General features: G+C 36.9%; 2 protein-coding genes across 2 annotated transcripts in view; one reads left to right on the plus strand and one right to left on the minus strand.

The window, feature by feature from the left end:
* Nucleotides 1-4852, minus strand: part of LOC142974689 (klaroid protein-like) — a 43116-nt gene extending 38264 nt beyond the window's left edge. Inside the window, exons 1-2 of the mRNA XM_076117156.1 lie at nt 4307-4852; nt 246-441 (exon numbers count right to left, since the gene is read on the minus strand). Coding sequence (XP_075973271.1) covers nt 246-441; nt 4307-4464 — 354 coding nt within the window. The 5' untranslated portion in view covers nt 4465-4852. The remainder of the gene's footprint in view (nt 1-245; nt 442-4306) is intronic.
* A 527-nt stretch (nt 4853-5379) lies between these two features.
* FANCI (Fanconi anemia complementation group I) lies at nt 5380-22504 on the plus strand. Its single transcript, XM_076117279.1, has 25 exons — nt 5380-5540; nt 5618-5728; nt 6021-6193; nt 6663-6830; nt 7447-7557; nt 8334-8464; nt 9070-9269; nt 9788-9915; nt 10370-10584; nt 11109-11313; nt 11975-12142; nt 12633-12736; nt 13445-13602; nt 14186-14365; nt 14814-14999; nt 15761-15984; nt 16725-16901; nt 17556-17683; nt 18449-18645; nt 19133-19288; nt 19646-19844; nt 20280-20475; nt 20797-20989; nt 21631-21745; nt 22039-22504. Exons 1-25 carry the CDS (start codon nt 5442-5444, stop codon nt 22152-22154), a joined length of 4038 nt encoding a protein of 1345 aa, XP_075973394.1. The 5' UTR covers nt 5380-5441; the 3' UTR covers nt 22155-22504.

The following is a 22504-nucleotide window of genomic DNA, read 5'->3' on the forward strand; positions in this document are numbered from 1 at the left end:
AAAGGAAAACCAAAAAAAACGTGTGTGAGTTTGGAAAAATACTGACAATACTGACCGATTTTCTAAAATACTGACTTTTACTGACCAGGTCCAAAAATACTGACTTTTACTGACTTTACTGACCTGTTTCGGCCCCTGACAAGGTCATACAATCTATAATGCGAAAAGACTTTTTCCCCGACCTAATAATACTTGCCCTTAACTACACGAATGAAAGAATTCCGCCAGTTACATTAGCCAAGTACCTGGAAAATCTCCTTCGTCTGATGTCCCTTCAGCCGATCGAGGCTCTCCTCGGAGGAGTAGTCCGAGGTCTTAATGAGCTTGTCTCCCGCATTCTTCGTGGACAGTCTTGTACGATGCGCGGGCGGCGACGTGTACTCTTCCTCCACCTCGGTTATGGTCTCCGATGTCACTTTACTTGATGTTTGACTTAGTTGTCTGTGGAAAATATATGCGATATTAGTAGAGGAAGGCAATAGGTTGCGTTGAAGGGTGAAATGAAGGATCTACGCTAGAGAAGCCAAGGCGTGAGCACAAATTTATTTTATAAGCGTGCTGGCTTGAGCTTGTAATCCACTCCACAGTACACGAATTTGTAGTCAGCTTATGCTCTGCTCATAGTCAGGTCCGTTTAACGTAAAAATTACAGACAAGAAATTGTTATCACGTATTTTGATATAAAATCAAATTAGAGAATCATATTTGAATTGAGGAATATCAATTGCGTATGCAGGGTGTAAATTGCACTATCTTCTGCTTCATATAGGTAGTTTAAGGTTGGTTTAAAGAACAAAAATGTTTTGGATATATCCACATGTTGTATTTTGAAAAATCTTTTACTAGGTTGGTTGGTTGAAAGCAAATCGCGTGACGGCAACGTTAGACTTGACGTAATGAGTCTAGCTGATATGACCTTTAAAATGCAATGAACTCAATAACTCTTCCTAAACAAAGAATAATTTATGAAGTAGGTACTTATGTGGCAAGACATAGAAAAGGCATTAGGATCGATAGCCATTTAAATTTACAATAGCATTGTGAACAGGCTATTTTCGACAATTTGAAATGTTGTTACTACAAGCAACAGCTATTTAAAGAATTAGAAACAAAAATACTTCCTAACCTTTGGACTGTAAATACTTAGAATTCTTGCCAATTATTTTGACGATCAAATTCAAATGTATTAGACAAAACAAATTATATCATTGGATAGAGATATTTCTACTAATAATATAAATTCGAAAGTTCGTCTGTCATTTCAGCCAAACTGCTAAATAAATTTTTGATGTCATTAAGATAGCTGAAGACTTGGTATACAACATAGGCTAGGTATAGGTGCCGCCAAACAGCATAAGCACATGTGGCCGTAGTAGGAAGCAAGCAGAAAGCAGACGCAGTGCAAAGGGCACTCGGCCGACTCTACCAATCGGGCGATCCAGATCGCAATAACTTTCGCCGCCACATTTTTATAAGAGGAATTTAAAATAATCCCAAATTATTTAGCAGCACTTATACTTAGCAACCCAACATCAATGTTAACTAAGTGGCAATGACAGCTAGTATATTGTCACTACCTCTTCTTACAAAATGCCGCGCCTGTCTGTCTGCGATAAACTAAAAATCTACTTAACGGATTTTCATACGATTTTCACTATAAGATAGACCGATTCTCGAGGAACGTATTAGTGTATATTGTTAAGATTTTAACGAAATTTTAAGTTTTTTACACAGGTGAAGCCAGGGCTAGCTTCGAGTAAAGTATAAAGGTAGTTGGTTAACCTTGATTTGCAGTTGGCCCACTGTATAGTGTGTAGTATTGTACAACAAATATTTGGCACCCTGCCATACATTAGTATATGACTGGCAATAACGGCCAGATCTGTTAATTAATGTTAAGCAATACTGCTTATGGTACCAACTTTGGCAATCAGGTTCATTTTTTACTTGCATATTGAACTATAGATTGTTTTATGCAACATGTGACTTGCAAAGCTAGGTACCCCTACCTGGTTGCATTGAGTATCAGTTTGGTATGTTAGTTAAATAGGATGGGTCAGTTTAAGTTGGTTTTTTAGGAGCTGTAATCTAGAATCTGCTAATTTTAGGAACTGTGTCAATTAAAAATAATGAAATACATACCTAGATTATTAAACTTTTATCAACAACTAATCTATCATTAACTTGATTAATTAAAAATGTGCATTATCAATGGTTTTGATAAAAAATAATACTAATTACAATTTGGTATAAACATTTTTAGGAGTTTCTAAGGCACCTGTAGTTGCAAATTTATATTTGATGTTGTTACATGAATGTCATGATGTATGCATGATATCGTTAATTGTTTTGTTACGAGGCTAAGGTCTTCGTTATCAACAGACTCACTTCCGCTTGTCAAGGTTACTGTCATACACTCCTTATCAATGTGAAAGTTGGTAATTTGTTCAATTTCATTTAAATTACTTGCATGCACCTACCAAGGTATATAATAATGTACCTTCTCAAAAACTAAACTTTCATAGAAAACATGAATTATTGGAGTAACAACTGCGACACCTACCTAGATAGCTGGCAAGAATTGCCTGGAGATAAGGACTGAGAGGTGTTAGGTAAAAACCTTTCTCAACAATGGGACCATATAGGTTAAAAAATAAATACCTCGATAATACAATTTGATACAGATGTGCAAGTTTAATTATTTAATTATACCAAAAGGTGGCCAAAACACTATTTCCAGGGTGGAATTGAAAGACAGAATGTTATGAATCGTGCAAAGTAAAGGCACACATTGACTATCATTTACATTTAGAAAATAAAAGTAGGTAATAAAGTTGCAGTCTAATCTTAGATCACAGATTAAATACCTGTGTAGGTATGATAAGGGTGCAAGGATTAAAAAGAGCTTATCCATTCATGATGATATTTAAAACAAAAAAGACAATCAAAACCTTATACATGTACCTAATTTACTTTATAATTTGTAAGTATCCTTCATGTCTGTAACTAAAAATATAATAGAACCAAACCATGTTTTTGATAATTTTAAATATTGCATCAAGATACATTATGTAGAATGATTAAAAATATTGCAATAGGCATTGTATATTTTAATAAAATGACAGTTTGTAGATCAGGCAATTTGCGTGCATGAGTTAATTTGAAGATAAATAAACAATGACACCATTCAATCAGTTTTATGGTTAATCATGGCCTTAGATTCTATGTTGTCCCATAACAAGGCCACACATAGGTCTAAATGACCTCACAAGCTATGGCTGTGACATCATAGCAAATAAAACTTGTCCTTTGTACAGCACTATGAGACAACCTTGTAATAGTTTGGTAAAATTTATAGGTGGGCAGAGATTTATGATAAGATTTTTGATTGTCCAGTGTTCTTTACTTTCTACTTTTGAATGTCTACTTGACTGATAAGGTGGGTATTTGTTTATTGTAAAAGATTTTGGGGACTCTTAACTTTTTTTTGGTGAGAAAAAAAAATTTAAGTGTATTTTTTTTCTCTTTTATTGTTGAATGGTGAAGTCCTAGAAACTTGGAAATTGATAAGGATAACAAGGAATAGCTTATTAATTATTATATCCAGAAGCTAATTGTCCGTTTTCCTTAACTCATTCATAAATCTCTACTTATATAAATATCAACAATTGCATTTTCCTTAGTAACAATACTAGGTTTTATTTACCACACTGGTCAAGTGCTGTTTAGGAACTTTTATGCTAAGTTTTAAATGGACAAAATTGTAAAATACTTTATTCAATAAGTTCAATATTCTATAAAGTATGGAGAATATGATTCAATATAAAATGTGGTCACCATTTAATATAGGTATTTTTGAAGGCTCATGTTGTCATAAGTCCTAAATGACTAATAAAATATTTATAGAGCACAGCAACAAAATATGAATCACTAAGTCACTACTAAGTATGAATGGACAGTGACATCAAACACACAATTCCAATGTTTAAATACTTGTACATAAGAAATAAAACTTACCGAGAAATGATAACAATGAACACAAAAAATACATCTATATTTCTTAGAATTTTATCAAAAACTAGCTTTTACCGAGTTTTTTATTATAGTTAATTTTTATTATCAAAAAATAAACAGGTTATCAAGTAAGACTATCGTGACGACAGATAAATTTACATTCCTGCTAAAGTATCAACTCAGGGCCTTTAGTCGGTTGTAAAGTGATAAAATTTCACGTGGAAATATTCGTTACTTGTTGCTTTTACTATGAAAAAACGGATTTGCGGAAGTATTGTAAACTGTTACTTACTTCACTGGTGTGCTTCGTTTCACGGGGGTTTTACGTCCAGACTTGTGATGTGTATGTTCCTCCCCTTCTCCACAGTTCTCCCGGTCGCAGCTTGACCGCAGGAAGGGTGTCTTCGAGCGAGACCTTGACCTCAATCCGCTAACCGTCGGGTTCTCCATGTTTCAATCACTGATACTGCCTTTCCGTTATCACTGCCTCAACACCATCTTCACACCACCCTCCCCTCTATTCCAAGCTGATGATCACACCAAATACACACTGATCTTCAAAATAGTTCACCGTTTTTTCAATACACAAATATATTGCACAAGGAATTCTATTTCTGTGGCTTCATGCAATGCCGCCAAAAGTAACGTAACGAATGTCTCTTTGACTTTCAGTTACACTTCACATGGAACATTAATTTTGAACGCCGCAATAGCTACTGAAAAGTTTGATGAGTTACAATTTATAAATATAAAATACAGTACAACGAATTGTACACAAACGTGCGCGTTAAATGAAATTTGTGAATTTCGTAACTTCTCAGTCGCTAAACATAAACTGATGACGTCATCAAAAAGACGTTACAGCTAGGGATACCCGTCTAATTATTACATTATTTTGTATTTTACCTGAATAATTTATGTATATTCTATACCTTTGTTTTATTCGTAATTCGTTAATTGTTATCTAACTCATTGTATATTAACCTTATTTCTTGCTTTATTTAATTTCTTCATTGACTAATGTCTCAAATGTTACGAACCCCGGATAAATAGGGCCTGGAACGTTTCACAGGTGTTGCCATTAAATGAAAAATAGCATTTTTACAGCTGCTACCTATTACGCGTTATTAAAATTTATTTTCCATGTACTTTTTATCAAAAAAATATGTTAATTAAATTACTATTTAAACCATAACTAATATAAACTAGTAGTTTTACGCTTAGTTGCCTAATATTTTCGTGCTAATTGTCTCTAATTTGGTGAATAAATATTTTTTTTTAACGGATACAAAAAATGTAAAAGAGAACATACCCTTTTGACATCTTGACATTGACAGATTATTTCGTACTTGAAAAGTTGTTTTGACTTTTGGCGGGTGTAAGCGAAGTCGCAAAAGCTTACAATAAATTAGAAAACTTATTTAAAAATGGATACAAGTAAAGTATTTACAAAAATAAAAGAGCTTGGCCATGTAAACAGTAAACGCGAGGAATTGAGAGAATTCTGTAGGCTGAAATTTGAACAGGTAAATGTTGTTTAACAATAACATTGCCGGTTGTTATCTCTTCCACTTCTTATAGTTTTCCATTTTATTTATTTCAGATAATAAAGTTTTTACCGCGGCGTATCGTTAATAACGACGGTGGAGACTTGTTGGACTGTATTTTAAATGGAATGCCGGATAATGTGGGGGCTTGCAAGAATAAAGTCAAGGTAAAAAATATTTAAGTACACTATAAGTAAATAACAAGTTTCAACTTGTTTCAGTTGGAAAATGAGTTTTTATTTTACTTATTTATAGTATGTTTATGATGGTTTTACTACATTATACAGAAAATAATCTATATTGTCACTTGACTTTTTAGTATATAAAAAAAAAACGTATTAAAAAAATTTTGATATACACTATTCTACCAAGGGTAGTCTATCTATAGGGACAACTTAAAAAATACAACAATATATGTCCTAGACTATTAAGAAGTAAGATTATAATTTATTTTATAAGGTAATAGAACTGGTACTCAAAACAATGCGAAAAGAATCAACATCTCTCACTCACTGCGGCGATGTGGCCAGTCGGCTGTGCCTGGAGCTGCCCAGGTTACCACTTGAAGACCTGGTACGATGGAGCAATGACAGTGTGCAGTCTATTGTAGAGGACAGTGATGTTAATATGATGTAAGTTCTATAAAACTTTAAAGAGCTTTTATGTAATGTACCTACTGTAACATGGTGTGAATTTAATATACTATAACTCTAAGTATCCTATGCTAACTAATAACCAAATCAGTACCAGTATTATAAACCCAGAAGTCTATATGTTATGCTTAAAACATGAAATTAATTTTGATTAAGCTTGACTAAGCCAAGCCCTAAGTACAAAATTAGGCTTGTTATTATCAAAAATATTCACTGTTGGATAAAAATTACACTTATTAAGTATGCCAAGTAGTAAATAGTAATTTCCTTAGCCTTTCCTTCCTTCTAATCCATTCAGCTATGTTGAGGGATAAATTTGAGTCTGACTGAAATTTATGCTTAAACTGTAACAACAGTCATAAATCAAAATAAATATCCTCATATCTTCATTATCCACACATTAATATATCCTTATAGAGTTTAATCAATGAATGTGTACAATTTTCAGTTGGAGAGATGTCCTGCCAGAATGCATCAATGCCATATCCTCACACGACACAGTGAAACACTGTGGTACAGATATGAGTAGTGCAGAGTACAAAGAACAGTGTGTGAGGACACTGTGTCAGTGTAATTGGAAGGAGAGGCAGCTTGTACAACTTACTGCTATGTTCAAGTGAGTTAATGCTACCTTAAGGAAACCATGCATTAAAAGGAAAAAATGAATTCTGAATAAGATCACCTTGTGTTTGGGTTGTCTGTCAAGACCCCGGATTTCACTCAAAACTAAAATTGTTATTGCATGTTTCCACATTAAAGGGAATTTAAATTAATTTTGTAATTCCTGTCAGCCTAAAACTATAAAGTAAATGTTTAATATAAATTACTTCTAGGTATTAAATAGAAAAAATATGAGCAACATGCATAAAAGCATGCACAAAAGTACTTTGCAAGTGCAATTGAACGTTTTGAAGAACAAATTCCATCACATTCTTAATTTTTAAAATTATTATTTGTTAGTCATAAATGCCAGCTTTGTTTGGAAATCAAACCATAATAAGCACCATCATTACAGGACTAGCATACAAATTTTATTTAATTACTCAATCTGTATGTAGACTGTGTAGGTTTGTATTTTTGAATGTGTATGTAGTTAACAAACCGCCATGGTGTGTCATGGCCATGCCATGGTTCAAAACCTGTGTTTACTGTTTGTGCGGCTGGTACTGCACTCTGGCGCCGGATCTTTTCTGTATGACGCCTTGTTGAAGTTACCTTTTTCAATGTTTCAGAGACATGCAACTATCCCGCAATGATCACAGACAAGTGGTGAACAAGATATGCTCGTACATCATCGACATACCGCCCGACACTCTACCACCACTGGTACATCAGCTACTCAAGTTAGTATGACTACAACTGTTCAGATTATAGGATTTCCAAGGGAGTAAAATATACGAAGATCACCCGAAAACCGCCACACTTACCAAGAACGAAAAACATATATTCGCTTAGCCTTTGTTCCAAACTATGTCGGAGTCGGCTTCCAGTCTCGCCGGATGCAGCTGGATACCAGTGTTTTACGTGGAGCGACTGCCTATCTGACCTCCACAACCCAGTTACTTGGGTATTAACACGATACCCTTCGGTAAGACTGGTTGTCAGACTTTCAAGCTTCTGACTACTGTTAACGACTGTCAAAGATCTTCGAAAATGACAGCCGGGACCCACAATTTAACGTGCCTTCCGAAACACGGAGGAACTCGATATGTATAAGGTGGTCACCCATCCACGGAACAACCTCGGCGAGCGTAGCTTAACCTCAGAGATCGATCCATGCGACTGTTGTCAACTAAGCCACGAGCTCCAGAACGAAACATAAGAAAGAATATTTGGGCACAAGGTGTTTTCTTGAAATGTACTCTGTTGTGTTCTTCAATGTGAGATGTTGACGCAGTAAATAGTTTGTTTAGAGCCAGTTGTACTCACTGATCTGTAAGAGATCTGTAGTTTAAACAACTTTAGTGGGACTCCGTTCTGCAGTTTTGCTGACTAAATCTACTTTAGGTTTCGAATAACCGATAGGCGCATGGAATATGAATGCTTTACCTCTCGCTATCAGTAAATTATAGATCTAAATATCAAAGAGAATACATTATATGACTACATATTATTTCAGACTATGTAAAACATATAACTTGGAGGCAGTACTATCACACTTAGCGCACTACTTCAGCGTGCGTTTGTACAGCAAGCTGGAGCCCCCGCCGCAGGACTCCGAGTCTACTACCATCGATATTGACGATATAAGTAAATAATCTAATATAAGTAAAACTATACTGATATAATAAAGCTGAAGAGTTTGTTTGTTTGAACGCGCTAATCTCAGGAACTACTGGTCCGATTTGAAAAATTATTTCAGTGTTAGATAGCCCATTTATCGAGAAAGGCTATAGGCTATATATCATCACGCTACGATCAATAGGAGCAGAGTAACAGTAACAAGTGTCACAAAAACGGGGAAAATTCTGACCCATTCTCTCTTATGTGACGGAAGCGAAGTTGCGCGGGTCAGCTAGTAATCTAATATTCATTAACTGCACGTTTGGCGCAGTGGTTTAAGCGGTCACCTCGCCGCAACAACCGTAGCGCCGCGTGTGGTGGGATCGAATCCCATCCTTGACAAATCTTTGTGTGAAGAGCACGAGTATTTGTTCTGTGCAATTTATCTATAAAAATATGTCTTCAGAAGAATATAAGTATGTTTATCAGTTATTTGGTTAACATAGTACAAGCTCAGCTTAGTTTGGAATCAAATGACCGTGTGTGAGTTCTCCAATAATATTTATTTAATAACGAGCTGGCACTAATATTACCAAACACGTTAAAATAAACAAATCGAATTTTTGTTCCAGCTCCCCACAGCCCGGCAGAACTAAGCCGCTGTTTATCAACTTGTATCTATCACATATCACAAGGGGCGGCAGACCCTGCATTAGTCCGCAAACATATTAAAATGTGGCCTAAGACCCAGCTGCTAAGGGCCCCCTTTCTGATAGATCTAGCGCTCGCTATGTCAGATAAAGGGGCTGATTTTAGAACTGTATGTTTGGATGTAAGTACTTTAATAGAATATTTAATTATGCAGTATTTAAAAAAAATAATAATAATATCACATTTATGTCATGGAAATAATACCGTACGAATTCTATCTTAAACGTAATTTACTTACTTACTAATAAGTAAACGGACGTAAGGTATGTCCACTTTTCTAGAAAGTCTTACTAATGTTATATGTATGTACATTCATAGAAGCACGGCTTTTTCCCCATACAAGTACTGTCTACTAATGGACCAAAGAACGCTACTTGGAAAGATCCTAATACGATACTAATGTCCCAATATGTGCCCAAAACATATGCAATTTGTAAATACTTTCGACTTCATCGGCTGAACCCGGTAGTTTCTGCCGCTGAAAAGTGAACATTATGGAATATTTATAACGCTGTAAAATATGAAATTATCTTCATCGGTTGAACCCGATAGTTACGATTCTACCGCTGGAAATTTAACATTATGGCACATTTATAATTTATAATGCTGTAATATAGTTGTATCAATATGTGTTTGTAGGTAATAAAATCAGCGATAGAACAGCGGGCGGTAGATGAGTTGAAGGCGAAGGAGTCGGCGTGGGTCCGCTCTGTACTAGCGCCTGACGTCGACGTTGTTAGCTTACTCAAACTTATCACTACGGAGAGGTAAGTCATATACACATTTATTAAGTTGTTTTTTTTTAAATTCATTACTGTCCTATGCTCGACAAGGGTCTCCTCCGAACGAGAGAGTCCACCGCACTGGTCAAGTCTGGGTTGGGGACTTTACATACCTTCAAGAAACGTCTTAATCCTTTTTAGGGATGCAAGGTTTCTCTACGATGTTTTCTTTCACCGTTGGAACAAGTGATAATTATTTCTAATACACATATAACTTCATTGGTGAAAAGTCATTGGTGTGTGGCCTCGGACTCGATCCATTGACTACTTGGATGTGAAGTACCAACTTATACCTCTCGGCTATCGTCTATTATATCGTATTTCATCTGTTGGCACGTACACTTTGTACGTATGTGCACGTAACACTTCGATTTATCTATTTATCTATCTATCAAAGTTTATGAATTACACTTTTTACAACAGTACTTTTCTTTCCCAGCGCAAATCACCGCCAGCTAACAGTAGTAGGACTAATAAACGTGGCCTTTCTCCTACTATCGACGTCTCGCACCAAACCCGTGGCCCCAACATGCTGGTCGCACGGCAAGCTGATCCTGGTGCGACTGAGCAAGTCTCAGCCGGAGTGCGCGGCGCATATACTCACGCAGCTAGCCGACAGACTCGCCGGGGATACTACACAGACGCAGTACTCAGGTATATTAAGAAAATAATGTCTGCCTTGATGATTTCCCGGCGGCCAGTTTTATTAAACTGGCCAACGGTGCAGGACTTTGTTTATAGTGTCTAAGTGTGTGCACAATAAATAGACACAGACTGTCTCATCTGTAGTGCCATTTTCTACCGCTGACAACTATCCAAAACCGGCTAATTTTGTACGAAAATCTGATCAAATTCTCGAGCGGGCGCCGTAGTTACTATTTTGTGCAGTACATTTTCAATGTCGAACACTCGATGTTCGATAGAACTGCTTGTAGCGAATCGCTCCACTAAACAAGCCCTATGTTATTCATTAAAGAAATAATTGCATTACTTAAATGAAAAAAAAAAACAAATTGTATTTTTCATAAAAGGCCTCACTATAAAATAAGCATATTGTTAGCGTATCCCATATTACGCTATTTTCAAAATAAAAAAGATATCTTGTGAACAAATCTTTATGTAACAAATCTCTAAATTATTTTATTTCTTAACTAAACATACAGATATCTTCCCCACAGACTGCCTCTACATCCTATGCAAGTTGACCCCAGTCTCAATAGAGCGGTGTACTCAACTGAGCACGATACTGGAGAACTGTCAGCCGACGCCGACTGACTTCAGGTCGGCTGCGGCGGTGCTGGACGCTATACATCCACTCCTCAACTTCAGTACAAGGAGCAGGGATACGCTGGTCATGGTGTGCAGAAAAGGATTGTATTCAAGGTACACGTAAAATTCTCGCGTCACAGTTTTCGTTACCGTACTCCTCCGAAACGGCTTGACCGATTCTCATGAAACTTTGTGAGCATATTGAGTAGGACTGAGAATCGGCCAACATCTATTTTTCATGCCCCGAAGTGACACTTTTTTAAAAAATTTATGGCAAAACAACGTTTCCCGGGTCAGCTAGTATTTAAATATATAAATGGCGAATTACTTTTCTCTTCCGTTCCTTTTAACGATCAAATTTCTGACGTTCTATGTGTAAGAATATCTTTCTGACATTTTTGAACCTAAGTTAGTCATAATTACTCATGATATTTTACTTTTCAATATTACAACGGGATAAAGTAAGTGAGAGGTTGCAAATATGCCCTCACGGCAAGCGTATACGAGTACGGGTTTATACGCGTGTACGTTAACTATTGTACGCCTGTAAGATTGTATACAATTACAATCGATATCGTATGTTGAACGATTGTATCGATGTTGTGCGAACGTTGATTGATATCAACGTTTATAGTTCACACCCGCAAAACATCCCTAGGTTTAAAACCGTGGCTCATATAAACCAATACTTTTCTATTACCCTTTAAACCCTTAACTAACGTTTTTAAATTCTCAATAAATATTTAAAGGCCTGTTTTTTCTTGTCTTGTTCCAGGGACTCCCAACACCGTTGCCTGGCTTTGTCCGGTTTCCTAACAGTACTACGTCACGTGCGAGTGAGCGGTAGTGTGAGCAACAGTCAGCAGTACAGCGAGCAGTACAGTGCACACTCGTACCTCACGCAGCTTACTGTGGACTTGCATGCTACGCATCAGGGGAACGCGTGAGTCTATTACTCTTACCCTCTTATAAACACACTATAAACCTATTTTAGTTGAAAAACTACTATAATATGATTTCTCTCTTTCATTTCGCTAAGGAGTGAAAGAAACAAAACTCTTTATAAGCTGAGATGGTTAATATTTACAATAAAATACTAGCAGTTGAAACTCAGACCTTTGTCAGCGAAGGCTATGCGATAGACGCCGTTAAAACGGTCTGTATGGCCTTTTGTAAATTATTGTGGCCTATCCTATGTAGTACGAGTTACAGACGAAACGCAACTTGATAGGTTCATTGGAACAACGGGTTACTCCATAGCGATTTTTCATCTAAAAAATCTCGTGTTTAAGCAAACTTTTTCACATGCGGTGCTAAAAAGATCTGAAATGTATGACTGTCGGAATTTTTCGGCGACATTTTTTCGTTTGCGTAAACTGATGCTATATCTTAGTTAAATATAAGAATTTAAACTAATTGTTTTCATTTTGTAGCGTGACATCACGAGTGCGCAACGAGGCTATGTGTATGGAAGTCGTGTCGATTCTACGACGCTGCCTCGTTCAAGATGCACTAGTCAAACAACTGTTGTATACTAGTAAGTAGCAAATATTTTATTTAAAAAAACATTAATTTACTATCTGAGGAGCTCGTGGCTTAGTTTACAACAGCCCCACGGATCGATCTCTGAGATTAAGCTACGCTTGCCGAGGTTGTTCCGTGGATGGTTGACCATCTTATATATATCGAGTTCCTCCGTGTTTCGGAAGGCACGTTAAATTGTGGGTCCCGGCTGTCATTTTTGAAGATCTTTGACAGTCGTTAACAGTAGTCAGAAGCTTGAAAGTCTGACAACCAATCTTCCCGAAGGGTATCGTGTTAATACCTAAGTAACTGGGTTGTGGAGGTCAGATAGACAGTCGCTCCATGTAAAACACTGGTACTCAGCTGCATCCGGTGAGACTGGAAGCCGACTCCAACATAGTTTGGAACAAAGGCTAAGCGAATATATATATATTATTTTACTATTTGAACTAGACAATGTTTTTAAGCTTTTGTATGTATGGCGTTCAGAATTACCACATAAAAACAAAGAATAAAGCTGTTCATCGGCCTTTACATAAGAATATGGCATCTGAATCACAATATCGATATTTTTCCTGCAAGTTGGGAGTAAAAGTGACTTCAGCAACTTTTTTAATCGTAGTAACATTCATTTGTATATCTCATTAATAGAAATAAACATAAAATTATGAAACAGTGGAACAGAAACGGGGTTACATTTTATTATTATTTTTTTAAACAGAAATATACGAATGTGCAAGTGATAAGCAGTCACTACACGAGAACATTCTAGAACTGTTGTTCGAACATTTGAGCAAGTATCTCCCGGACGGCGGCAACCCTGCACAACTACTCATGGACAAGTGTGTACAAATCAATGGCGTTACCGTTGTGTTAGTTGTGAGTATAATTTCTTATATCTGTAGTATATATTTACTGTCTTCGTGATAATATAATAACTACTCCAAACTAAGCAGAGCTTGTACTATGGTAACCAAATAACTGATAAACATACTACAACATACAGGCTCAGAACAAATACTCGTGCTCATCACACAAAGATTGGTCCCGGGTGGGATTCGAACCCACCACACGCGGCGCTACGGTTGTTGCGGCGAGGTGACCGCTTAAACCACTGCGCCAAACGTGCTCTCTATCAGTAGCGTAAGGGTTTGATTCCTGGGTAACCATTTTTTATAGGATTTTCTACCTACTACTTACTGTGGTTAACAGGGTATAGTCAAAGTGACAAATTAAATTAAACATAGGCATATTAAGGCTTAATTTCTGTTGCTAAATGATTGTTACTCTGCTATCTAGTCTTGTTTGCGGGGTAAGTCCTTATAATACATACAAACTAATTTACAACCAATGCTATAACAGTCATGAAGTATAAAAGAACACGAAACAAGGAAGAAAACAGCATTTGTTCAAAATATGATTTTATTTTTTAATTAAAATATCTGTCTTTTTCTTTCTACAGGAGCCAATAGCCCGTCTCCTGTACGCCGTAGCTCAATTCCTGCAGCCTTGTGATGAAGAGGATTTGGAAGACATCCTCGCGAGCCAGTCTGTGGAGACCGCGTCCGCTCATCTCAAGAGTAAACTGGCCATTATCATGGAACAACTCGGCAACTGTGATAATCTTGGCAATATTGATATGGTAAGTGAGGAGTGTACCTGACTAGTAATAAGATAGAGTAAGTAGAATAATGGTTTTTTTATCCCTTAAATGTACTGCTGGGTCTCCTCCCGAAAGAGGGAGGGGTTCGCCTTAAGTCCACCACGCTGGCCAAGTGCAGGTTGGGAACTTTGCATGCCGTCAAGAAATATATTAAAAGAAATATAGTCATGCAAGGTTTCATCACGATGTTTTCCTTCACCATTAGAGCAAGTGATAATTATTTCTAATACACACATAACTTCGAAAAGTAACCGTAATGATAACCATAAGTAACTGAAAACTCAGGTTCTAGGTTCATCACGACACTAAAATAGACATTTCATTGCTGCTTCCTGTAATAAGCTGGCTTGGTTAATTTAACGGCCCTACGAACCCACTTAACTTGATAACAATTAACAAAAATAATTATTTCATTTCTCATTCACAGGAAGATCCCGGTCTATCAGACATCACGCCGGAGTCCAAAGCGAAATGTCTCAAAGTACAGCAAGTGTTACAATGTTATGAAACACTGATCGCTCATCAGATCATGCAGTGGAACGTTAACAGTAGCAACGCTATCAAAGTGCATAAACTATTCAAAGCTTGTAACGAACTTATTGAACAGACTAAGGTGAGAAAGAAATCAGTTTTTATTAAAGTTTAGCAACCATTGGTGCGGTCATTCCATAGATGGGTGACCGCATAGTGGTATTTGAACTGGACGTCTCCGTGCTTCGGATGGCACGTTAAAAGTCGGTCCCGGTTGTGGTCTACTAAGATAACAGTCGTTAAGCCACGTCAAAGGCCTCTCGGGCGGCTTGAACAACTTTGACACTAGGTTGACCACTAATAATACGAAAAAAAAGAAAAAAAAAATTACAAATCCTACTAATATCATAAATGCGAAAGTTAAGTTGCGTAAATGTGCATGGATGTATGTTTGTTACTCTTCATAAAAACTGCTGTACGGATTTTAATGAAATTTCGTACACTAGTACTTTATAACCTGGATCAACACGTAGGATGCTTCGAGTTATTGATATCGAGTATTACTTCGAGAAATATTTTCACGCGTACGAAGTCAGAAGCTAGTTAGATTATTAGTTATGAGTTATTAGATTGTTAGCTAATAATGATACTAAAAATATTTATACATTTAACAATAATTCTTTCAACAAAAAAGTTTGCATGAATCAATGAATTCAGCTTTTATTTAACTTCAGCAAGGGACATAAGTACAATTACAATTATTTGTGGATCGCACAAATAATTTTCCCGTGTGGGAATCGAGCCAACGACCTCCCGACGCAATGATAGCGATGCGATGGTGAACTAAACCACTGCGCCACGAAGGCATTCGATATGTATAACAGGAATTAAATTTACTTGCAGGCACCTTCAAAATCATCAAAAAAAGGTAACAAAACATTAAACGAGACTAGAGAAACAATCAAATCGACGCAGAAGAGTCAAAAGTCCACTAAATCCCAGAAGGAGAAAGGCAAGGGTCCCGTCAAGATGTCTAGCTTGGTCAAAGATAAGGCTGGACCTTTCAAACAGTTGCCGTGTGTGTGGGACCTTAAGTTGTGTGTGAGAGTCGTTGAACTCTTGTATAGGTAAGCTTTAAAATATCAGATATGTACTAGCTTTAAATGCCCCTCTAATATGAAGAGACAACCTCTTAGAAATGCTCCTTTAAAATCATTTTCACTTGTAATGAAAAGATCCAAAAAAATGCCGTGTAATTATTAAAAATAAAATAGTTAGCAGTGATAGCCGAGTGGATGTCACCTCCCACGCAAAGGCTTGCAGGTGCGTACCCGAGGCAACACACCAATGACTTTTCGAAGTTATGTGTGTATTAGAAAGAATTATTACTTGCTCTAACGGTAAGATACAACAGTTAAGTAAATAAAAAACACATGATTGTAGGTGTAAACCATAACTATTATTTCATGCAAGACTAGAAGGTTTTTAAATTACTATTTATGTTTTGGAATAATTTCGTAAAATACCTAAAATATGTATAAAACCTTATTTAACAGCTAAAAAAGCAAAGATTCTTTAGCAAACATGATTTCGCATATTAAAGGGCCCTACTTTCTATATATATCAGCCTAGCCCTTCACCAAACTACTTAACTACTATGTTGGAGTTGGCTGCCAGTCTCACCAGATACAGCTGAATACCAGTGTTTTACATGGAGCGACTAATTTCTATATATAATATAGGGGATAGGGGAATTATAATTCGCGTTAATTCCTGTATCCTATTATATTAAACATGCAACGCGAGAGTTTAAAAGTTATGACTAATTTTTATGTCACAAATTTCCTTGTACACTATTCTTCTTCAGTGAGGAGGTGCCGTGGTCATCGGTAGAACAACGCAACCACATTCGCGTTCGCCGTGACTTCCACGCGTGGTGCTTGCGATGTATACAGTCTGTGTTATCTGAGCACTTGGATAAGAAGAGCGTGGCGAGTCACTGTGTCAGTATAGCTACTATACTGTACAAACGGTGTATTTGTAGGTAAGATTATAATGTTATTTATCATTATTATATTAAAAATCTAAGGGATTTCAAGCCTTTTGAAGAAATCATAGATGCCCCACAAACGTAGTTTTTTAGTTTAGTACCACAATATAGTCCATGATTTTTGGCATGAATATCACAAATTGAAATGCTTTTCGCTTTGAAATTGTCGATGTGATTGCGGTTAGTTTCACCACAGTTTTTTTCTCTTTCTTCTTCTCCCTTCGGACGTCTTTCTCAGAGGTGAAATCGTGAAACCGACAGACGACATAAAAATCTACTTTTCATTATGGTAGAATGTACAAGAAAAAGAGTGGCCAGGAGTTTCTTGCCAACTCTTCTCATTGGCCCTACCTTCCGAACTGGCGGATAAATTTACTCCCTGTATCATTGACTATCATAAGTGTCAGCATTTGACCTAAATGAATAAATGATTTGATTTTGATTTTACAAGAATACTTACAAATAAAGTGTTCCACGTGATATATTATGTACATGCTTTCAGTGTATATAGAATAATATAGTTAAATAATATTACTATTACTATGTTCCATAATATTAGAAGAGCTTACATTATTTTTAATGAAATGAATGTATTCCTTTGTTTCAGTAAACATTATTTTAAATTAATGTATTCCTTTCTTTTGCTAGGTTCCAAGACATGTGTGAGTTTGACGATCAAACTACGCTCGGGTGTATCGAAGTGTTCAAGACATGCCTGACATTATTGTTCTCTCCGACTTACTCGCTCAAGATGGAAGGATTCTTATCAGCTATCAGTAAGTATAATAATAATACATACAAAAAGGTTTTAATTAAGCTCGAATTTTATTAACATAAACTGTGGAATTTTGCATTAACTTGCCCCATGAATAAAAAGTAATATATCCACATGAATTATTGAATAGCTTTGGAACTTTATTATATTTTGGTCCTATTAGTTGACAGTCATTATTCTTCTTCTTATCGTATGGTTAGTGGTCAACCTAGTGTCAAAGTTGTTCAAGCCGCCCGAAGGCCTTTGACATGGCTTAACGACTGTTATCTTAGTAGACAACAGCCGGGACCGACTTTTTACGTGCCCTCCGAAGCACGGAGACGCCCAGTTCAAATACCACTATGCGGTCACCCATCTATGGAATGACCGCGCCAAGGGTTGCTTAACCCACAGATCGTTTACTGACCGGTGAGCGCAACTGGCTATGGGCTTCATTATTGAGAAGTCTCAACTAAACTGACTTTGTATTTAAACAAATTATGACTATTTTTGATGATACAGAACGGACAACAAAATTATTATAACAAATATTGCCTCGCGGAGGTTCCCCCGTCAGTCAGTGCGCGGCTTAAGTCGAAGGATTGATACCAAGCGATAAATCGCGCTCACAAGTAGTAGGTGGAGTCGGTCAAGTGCGACTTATCCACGAATTCCTGATCTATCCACTATCCTATAAAACATATTGCGTAGCCAATCCAACATGGAGCGTTTGTTTTATCCGTTTTACGACTATATTTCATGCATTATTAATTTATTATTTTTACAGCCGACAGCACAGAACCATCTCCGCCGGCCTACATCGCCATCATCCTGGAGTCTCTGTACAGCGCGATACAGTACATAGAGGAGGAGAGCGCGGAGGAGGAGCGCGACGTGGTGGGGAACAAGCAGCTGGCGGCGCTGCTGCAGGCGGCCGGCTTGTTCCTCGAGGTGCCCGTCGCCACCTGCCCCACCATGACCACTGTGAGTACGGAATTTTTACCACAGAAAGTGCATTTTTCATAATGCTTTTCACCTATCTGTAACTTTTGTGAAATATCATTAAACTATAGAATAACTAAAGCGAATAACGGACAAACTAAAAAGTAGCGGTAAGTAACAGTCTTAACCAAAACTCAGTTGATATTAGTTGCTTAAAAATAAAACTTTATTACAAACTAATGTTAAAGCTACTTAAATTATCAAAAAAATATTTATACCGCTTTCAACTTATAGACCGAGCAATATTGAAAGTTTTACGAAAGTAAGCTAGTATTCAGCAAGATTTAATTTTACTCGTCATTTTAAATCTTGAACGCAATTTTGTACAATACTATTCATAATACGTGCAATTAAATGATACCTACATAATTATAACTTTATATTACAACTAATACGTACAATTTCCAAACAGCTTAGAAATTACACTTAAGCAAAAGTACAAAAACTAATTGACCGTTTTTATTTACAGATAATAGTAAAGTTCGCAGACTACATTCGCAACAGCAAGCAGGATTGTTTAGGACTGGTGTCTGCTGTGCTGACGGCGGAAGCGCGCGACCAACAGGAGTCACAACTTATGGACGAATTACTCACTAAACTGGCTTCGGCACTCGGCAGGATTGACGTAAGTATATTTTATTAAAAAGTCTGCCGCCCATAGCCAGTTGCGCTCCCCGGTCGGTAAACGATCTGTGGGTTAAGCAACCCTTGGCACGGTCACTCCATAGATGGCGTCTCCGTGCTTCGGAGGGCACGTTAAAAGTCGGTCCCGGTTGTTATCTACTACGATAACAGTCGCTAAGCCACATCAAAGGCCTTCGGGCGGCTTGAACAACTTTGACACTAGGTTGACCACTAACCATACGACGAGAAGAGAGATTAAATAGTCTGTTCAAATTAGTTCTCCTATACTAAGATAGAGTCTAATAAACATTCATTCAAAGCAAATGTTCAAGTATTCAAACTATAATATGTTTTATAGGAAGAAGACACATCAGTGACAGCGGAAACCACAGACTTTTCAACAATAGATGCTCGTACTGGCCACACGGTACTAGCTACGATCTGCGCCCAGCTCGCCACGAGGGCCAAGAGCGTGGAGCACTTGTTGGCGCGGGCCAGAGACCTCAGCACTGCGCTCACTAACGCCACGCACGTGGCTCAGCAGAGGATTGAGAAAGGTAGCTAGGGTTATTTATGTTCTACGTACTATTTTCAACATAATTTTTTAGAAAAGCACTACCTGTTTGGCAGTATCATCGAGTCAAATGAAGAAGATTTATCTAGTACCTACGTACTAGATAAATCTTCTTAGATAAATCTTCTTGAGTTTTAAACCTGTATTTAAATACCGATATTCAAATGCAAAATCATTGCTGCCAAATTGAACCTAAATTTACCTGCAAAGTTTCGATTTGTGTGGACAGTAACTGAAAAAGTCTGTAAAAGATCATAAGATCTTGATGAGATTTTGATCATCTTATGATCTTTTTGCAACAGACAAATGATTTGGCATCCAAAAATATTTGTACTTTTGGAGCTGGGCTACCAGGCATTGGAAGTCCCGTCGTATTATGGTGAATCTTAAATCCTAAATTCTCATTTTCACATTACAGAAATCGCCGAAGTGTACAAATCATTAATAGTACAACTATGTCAGCTAACATCGTGGACGGCCAAGTGTTGCAAGCTGCGCTGTAGTGTGGGCGGCGCCGGCGGCAGCGAGCGAGTGCTGGGCGCCGCCGTCCGGCTGTACTCGCTGCTGGCCGCGCTCGCCAAACAGATTGATGTTCATGTGGCGCAGCATGCACGGTATGTAGCTTAATCATTCAACTACGATATTATCATTTCAATAAATTGGAAACATATCAATCAACAATGAACAATCAAACAATTTCAGACAGTCCATTTTTGTACGACTCAAAGGTTTGGTCATAGTCTTTCTTCCTTTCCAATTTGATGAAAAACACGTTTTTTTTCACGAAATAGCTTGATAACACCAAATGTTCTCTTTTCTAAAACAAATTAATAAAAAATACATATATATTCAATCATAGATGTAAGTAAATAAGAACTTAATCATAGATAAGTCCTAAAAAGCATTATTTTACACTGTTACATTTTTCGTTTTAGTTTCGAGCGCCTGCTTAAACTAAGCGGTAAGAAGCTATCTTCAGTGACGGACAACCTCATCACCTACTTGGAAGCGTCACAACAACAGCAGAACGCGAGCAAAGTGCTGCGAGAGACTAAGCTCATACCGCGGCTCGTGCTGGAGGCTGAGCAGTACTGCAAGCGGGTTATATTGCTCTCTAATAAGGCTAAGGTAATTATAAAATTAATCTTATATTGTCTCACTATTGGGCATAGCACAGTGGCCAAATAAACGCTTATCATAGATTAACGGAATATTTGAGCTGTTGATTCATAATCTACTTACCTTACTTTTATATAACCTTTTACGAACATGCAGAATGTCTGAAGTAGAGAGACTTATTTCGACGGGCCTCAAGAAAGTTGAAATTATCCGGAGGATATTTTTAGAACTAGCTGACCCGCGCACCTTCGCTTGCGTCACATAAGAGAGAACGGGTCAAAATTGTCCCCGTTTTTGTAACATTTTTTACTGTATTCTGCTCCTATTGGCCGTAGCGTGATGATATATAGCCTATAGCCTTCCTCGATATATGGGCTATCTAACACTGAAATAATTTTTCAAATCGGACCCGTAATTCCTGAGATTAGCGCGTTCAAACAAACAAACAAACAAACACACAAACAATCAAACTAACAAACTCTTCAGCTTTATAATATTAGTATAGATTATAATATTAGTATAGATAAATTCTGTTCGAGCATGGCAAAACCTGGCTGTTTTTCCTAGATCCTTTGTTTTTGTTCATAGAAATATGTTTAATTTGAAAGCCATGATGGATGTATTTTATAGTATTTAATTTTTTATTGCAGTTAAATTGGCAGCAGTACTTATCTCTTGGCACAGCGCGTGACTTCCGCATCAAGGCGCCGGTGCTACAACAAGTATTGAATGCGAGAGAAGAAAATAACGAAACGAGAGATGAAGGTATACACGATTATATTTTTCATCAGATTATATAAAAACCAATAGATAAGTTTAACTATTTTCTAACAAGATGACACCTACTGCCCCATTCGCACGCAACTTTTATAAAAAACAGGCTTTCGAAGAAAGAAACCTGTGAACTCCAGGTCTTCGACTGTCTCCATGTAAATACATGAAAATCATTTCTGAAGTTTGATTGTAAAATCGTAACAAACAGAAAGACATTCTTATCTATAATATTAGTATGCTATAGAAAATTGTATTAATTTTAATGTTATCTATTAATGTTTTAGAGGAAGCAGAAATAGATGACGCAGCTACTGAAATAGTCGATGAACTCAGTGATAACGAGGTCGAAGAAGATGACGGAGAACAAGAAACTAAGAGGAAACGTAGAAGAGTCTCTTAAGAAGAATATATTATTTAAATTTAATTATTTCTGTACATATGCGGCCGTTGTTTGCTTTGAGTTACATATGGCTGGGCCAAATACTAATATAGGTGGTCGGATAATAAAGAAATATCAAATACTGTAAAAGCTGTGAAAATAAGATTTTTTCAGTCTGTCCTTGACCACGACTGGTCGAAACGTCGGGTTATAAACAAGGTCTCAATTTTTTTTACCGTACATAAGACATGTTGTGTTGTACTAGAAATATGAATGTTACCATAAGTTCATTTTAGCTTTAATATTATTATTTTAAGTATAAAATACAATGACAATTATAATTGTTGTGATATAATAAATAATTTCTACCA

This window comes from Anticarsia gemmatalis, chromosome 8 (genome assembly GCF_050436995.1).
Source record: "Anticarsia gemmatalis isolate Benzon Research Colony breed Stoneville strain chromosome 8, ilAntGemm2 primary, whole genome shotgun sequence".
Taxonomy (NCBI): Eukaryota; Metazoa; Arthropoda; class Insecta; order Lepidoptera; family Erebidae; genus Anticarsia; species Anticarsia gemmatalis.

What these genes read in the sequence shown, in the direction of transcription:
- FANCI (XM_076117279.1), top strand. Translation starts at nt 5,442, where the DNA reads ATGGATACAAGTAAAGTATTTACAAAAATAAAAGAGCTTGGCCATGTA. An exon ending in GCTACGCATCAGGGGAACGC is followed by an intron (nt 12,143 to 12,632) that starts GTGAGTCTATTA and finishes TTCATTTTGTAG; the next exon opens with CGTGACATCACGAGTGCGCA. An exon ending in CCTGCCCCACCATGACCACT is followed by an intron (nt 18,646 to 19,132) that starts GTGAGTACGGAA and finishes TTTTATTTACAG; the next exon opens with ATAATAGTAAAGTTCGCAGA.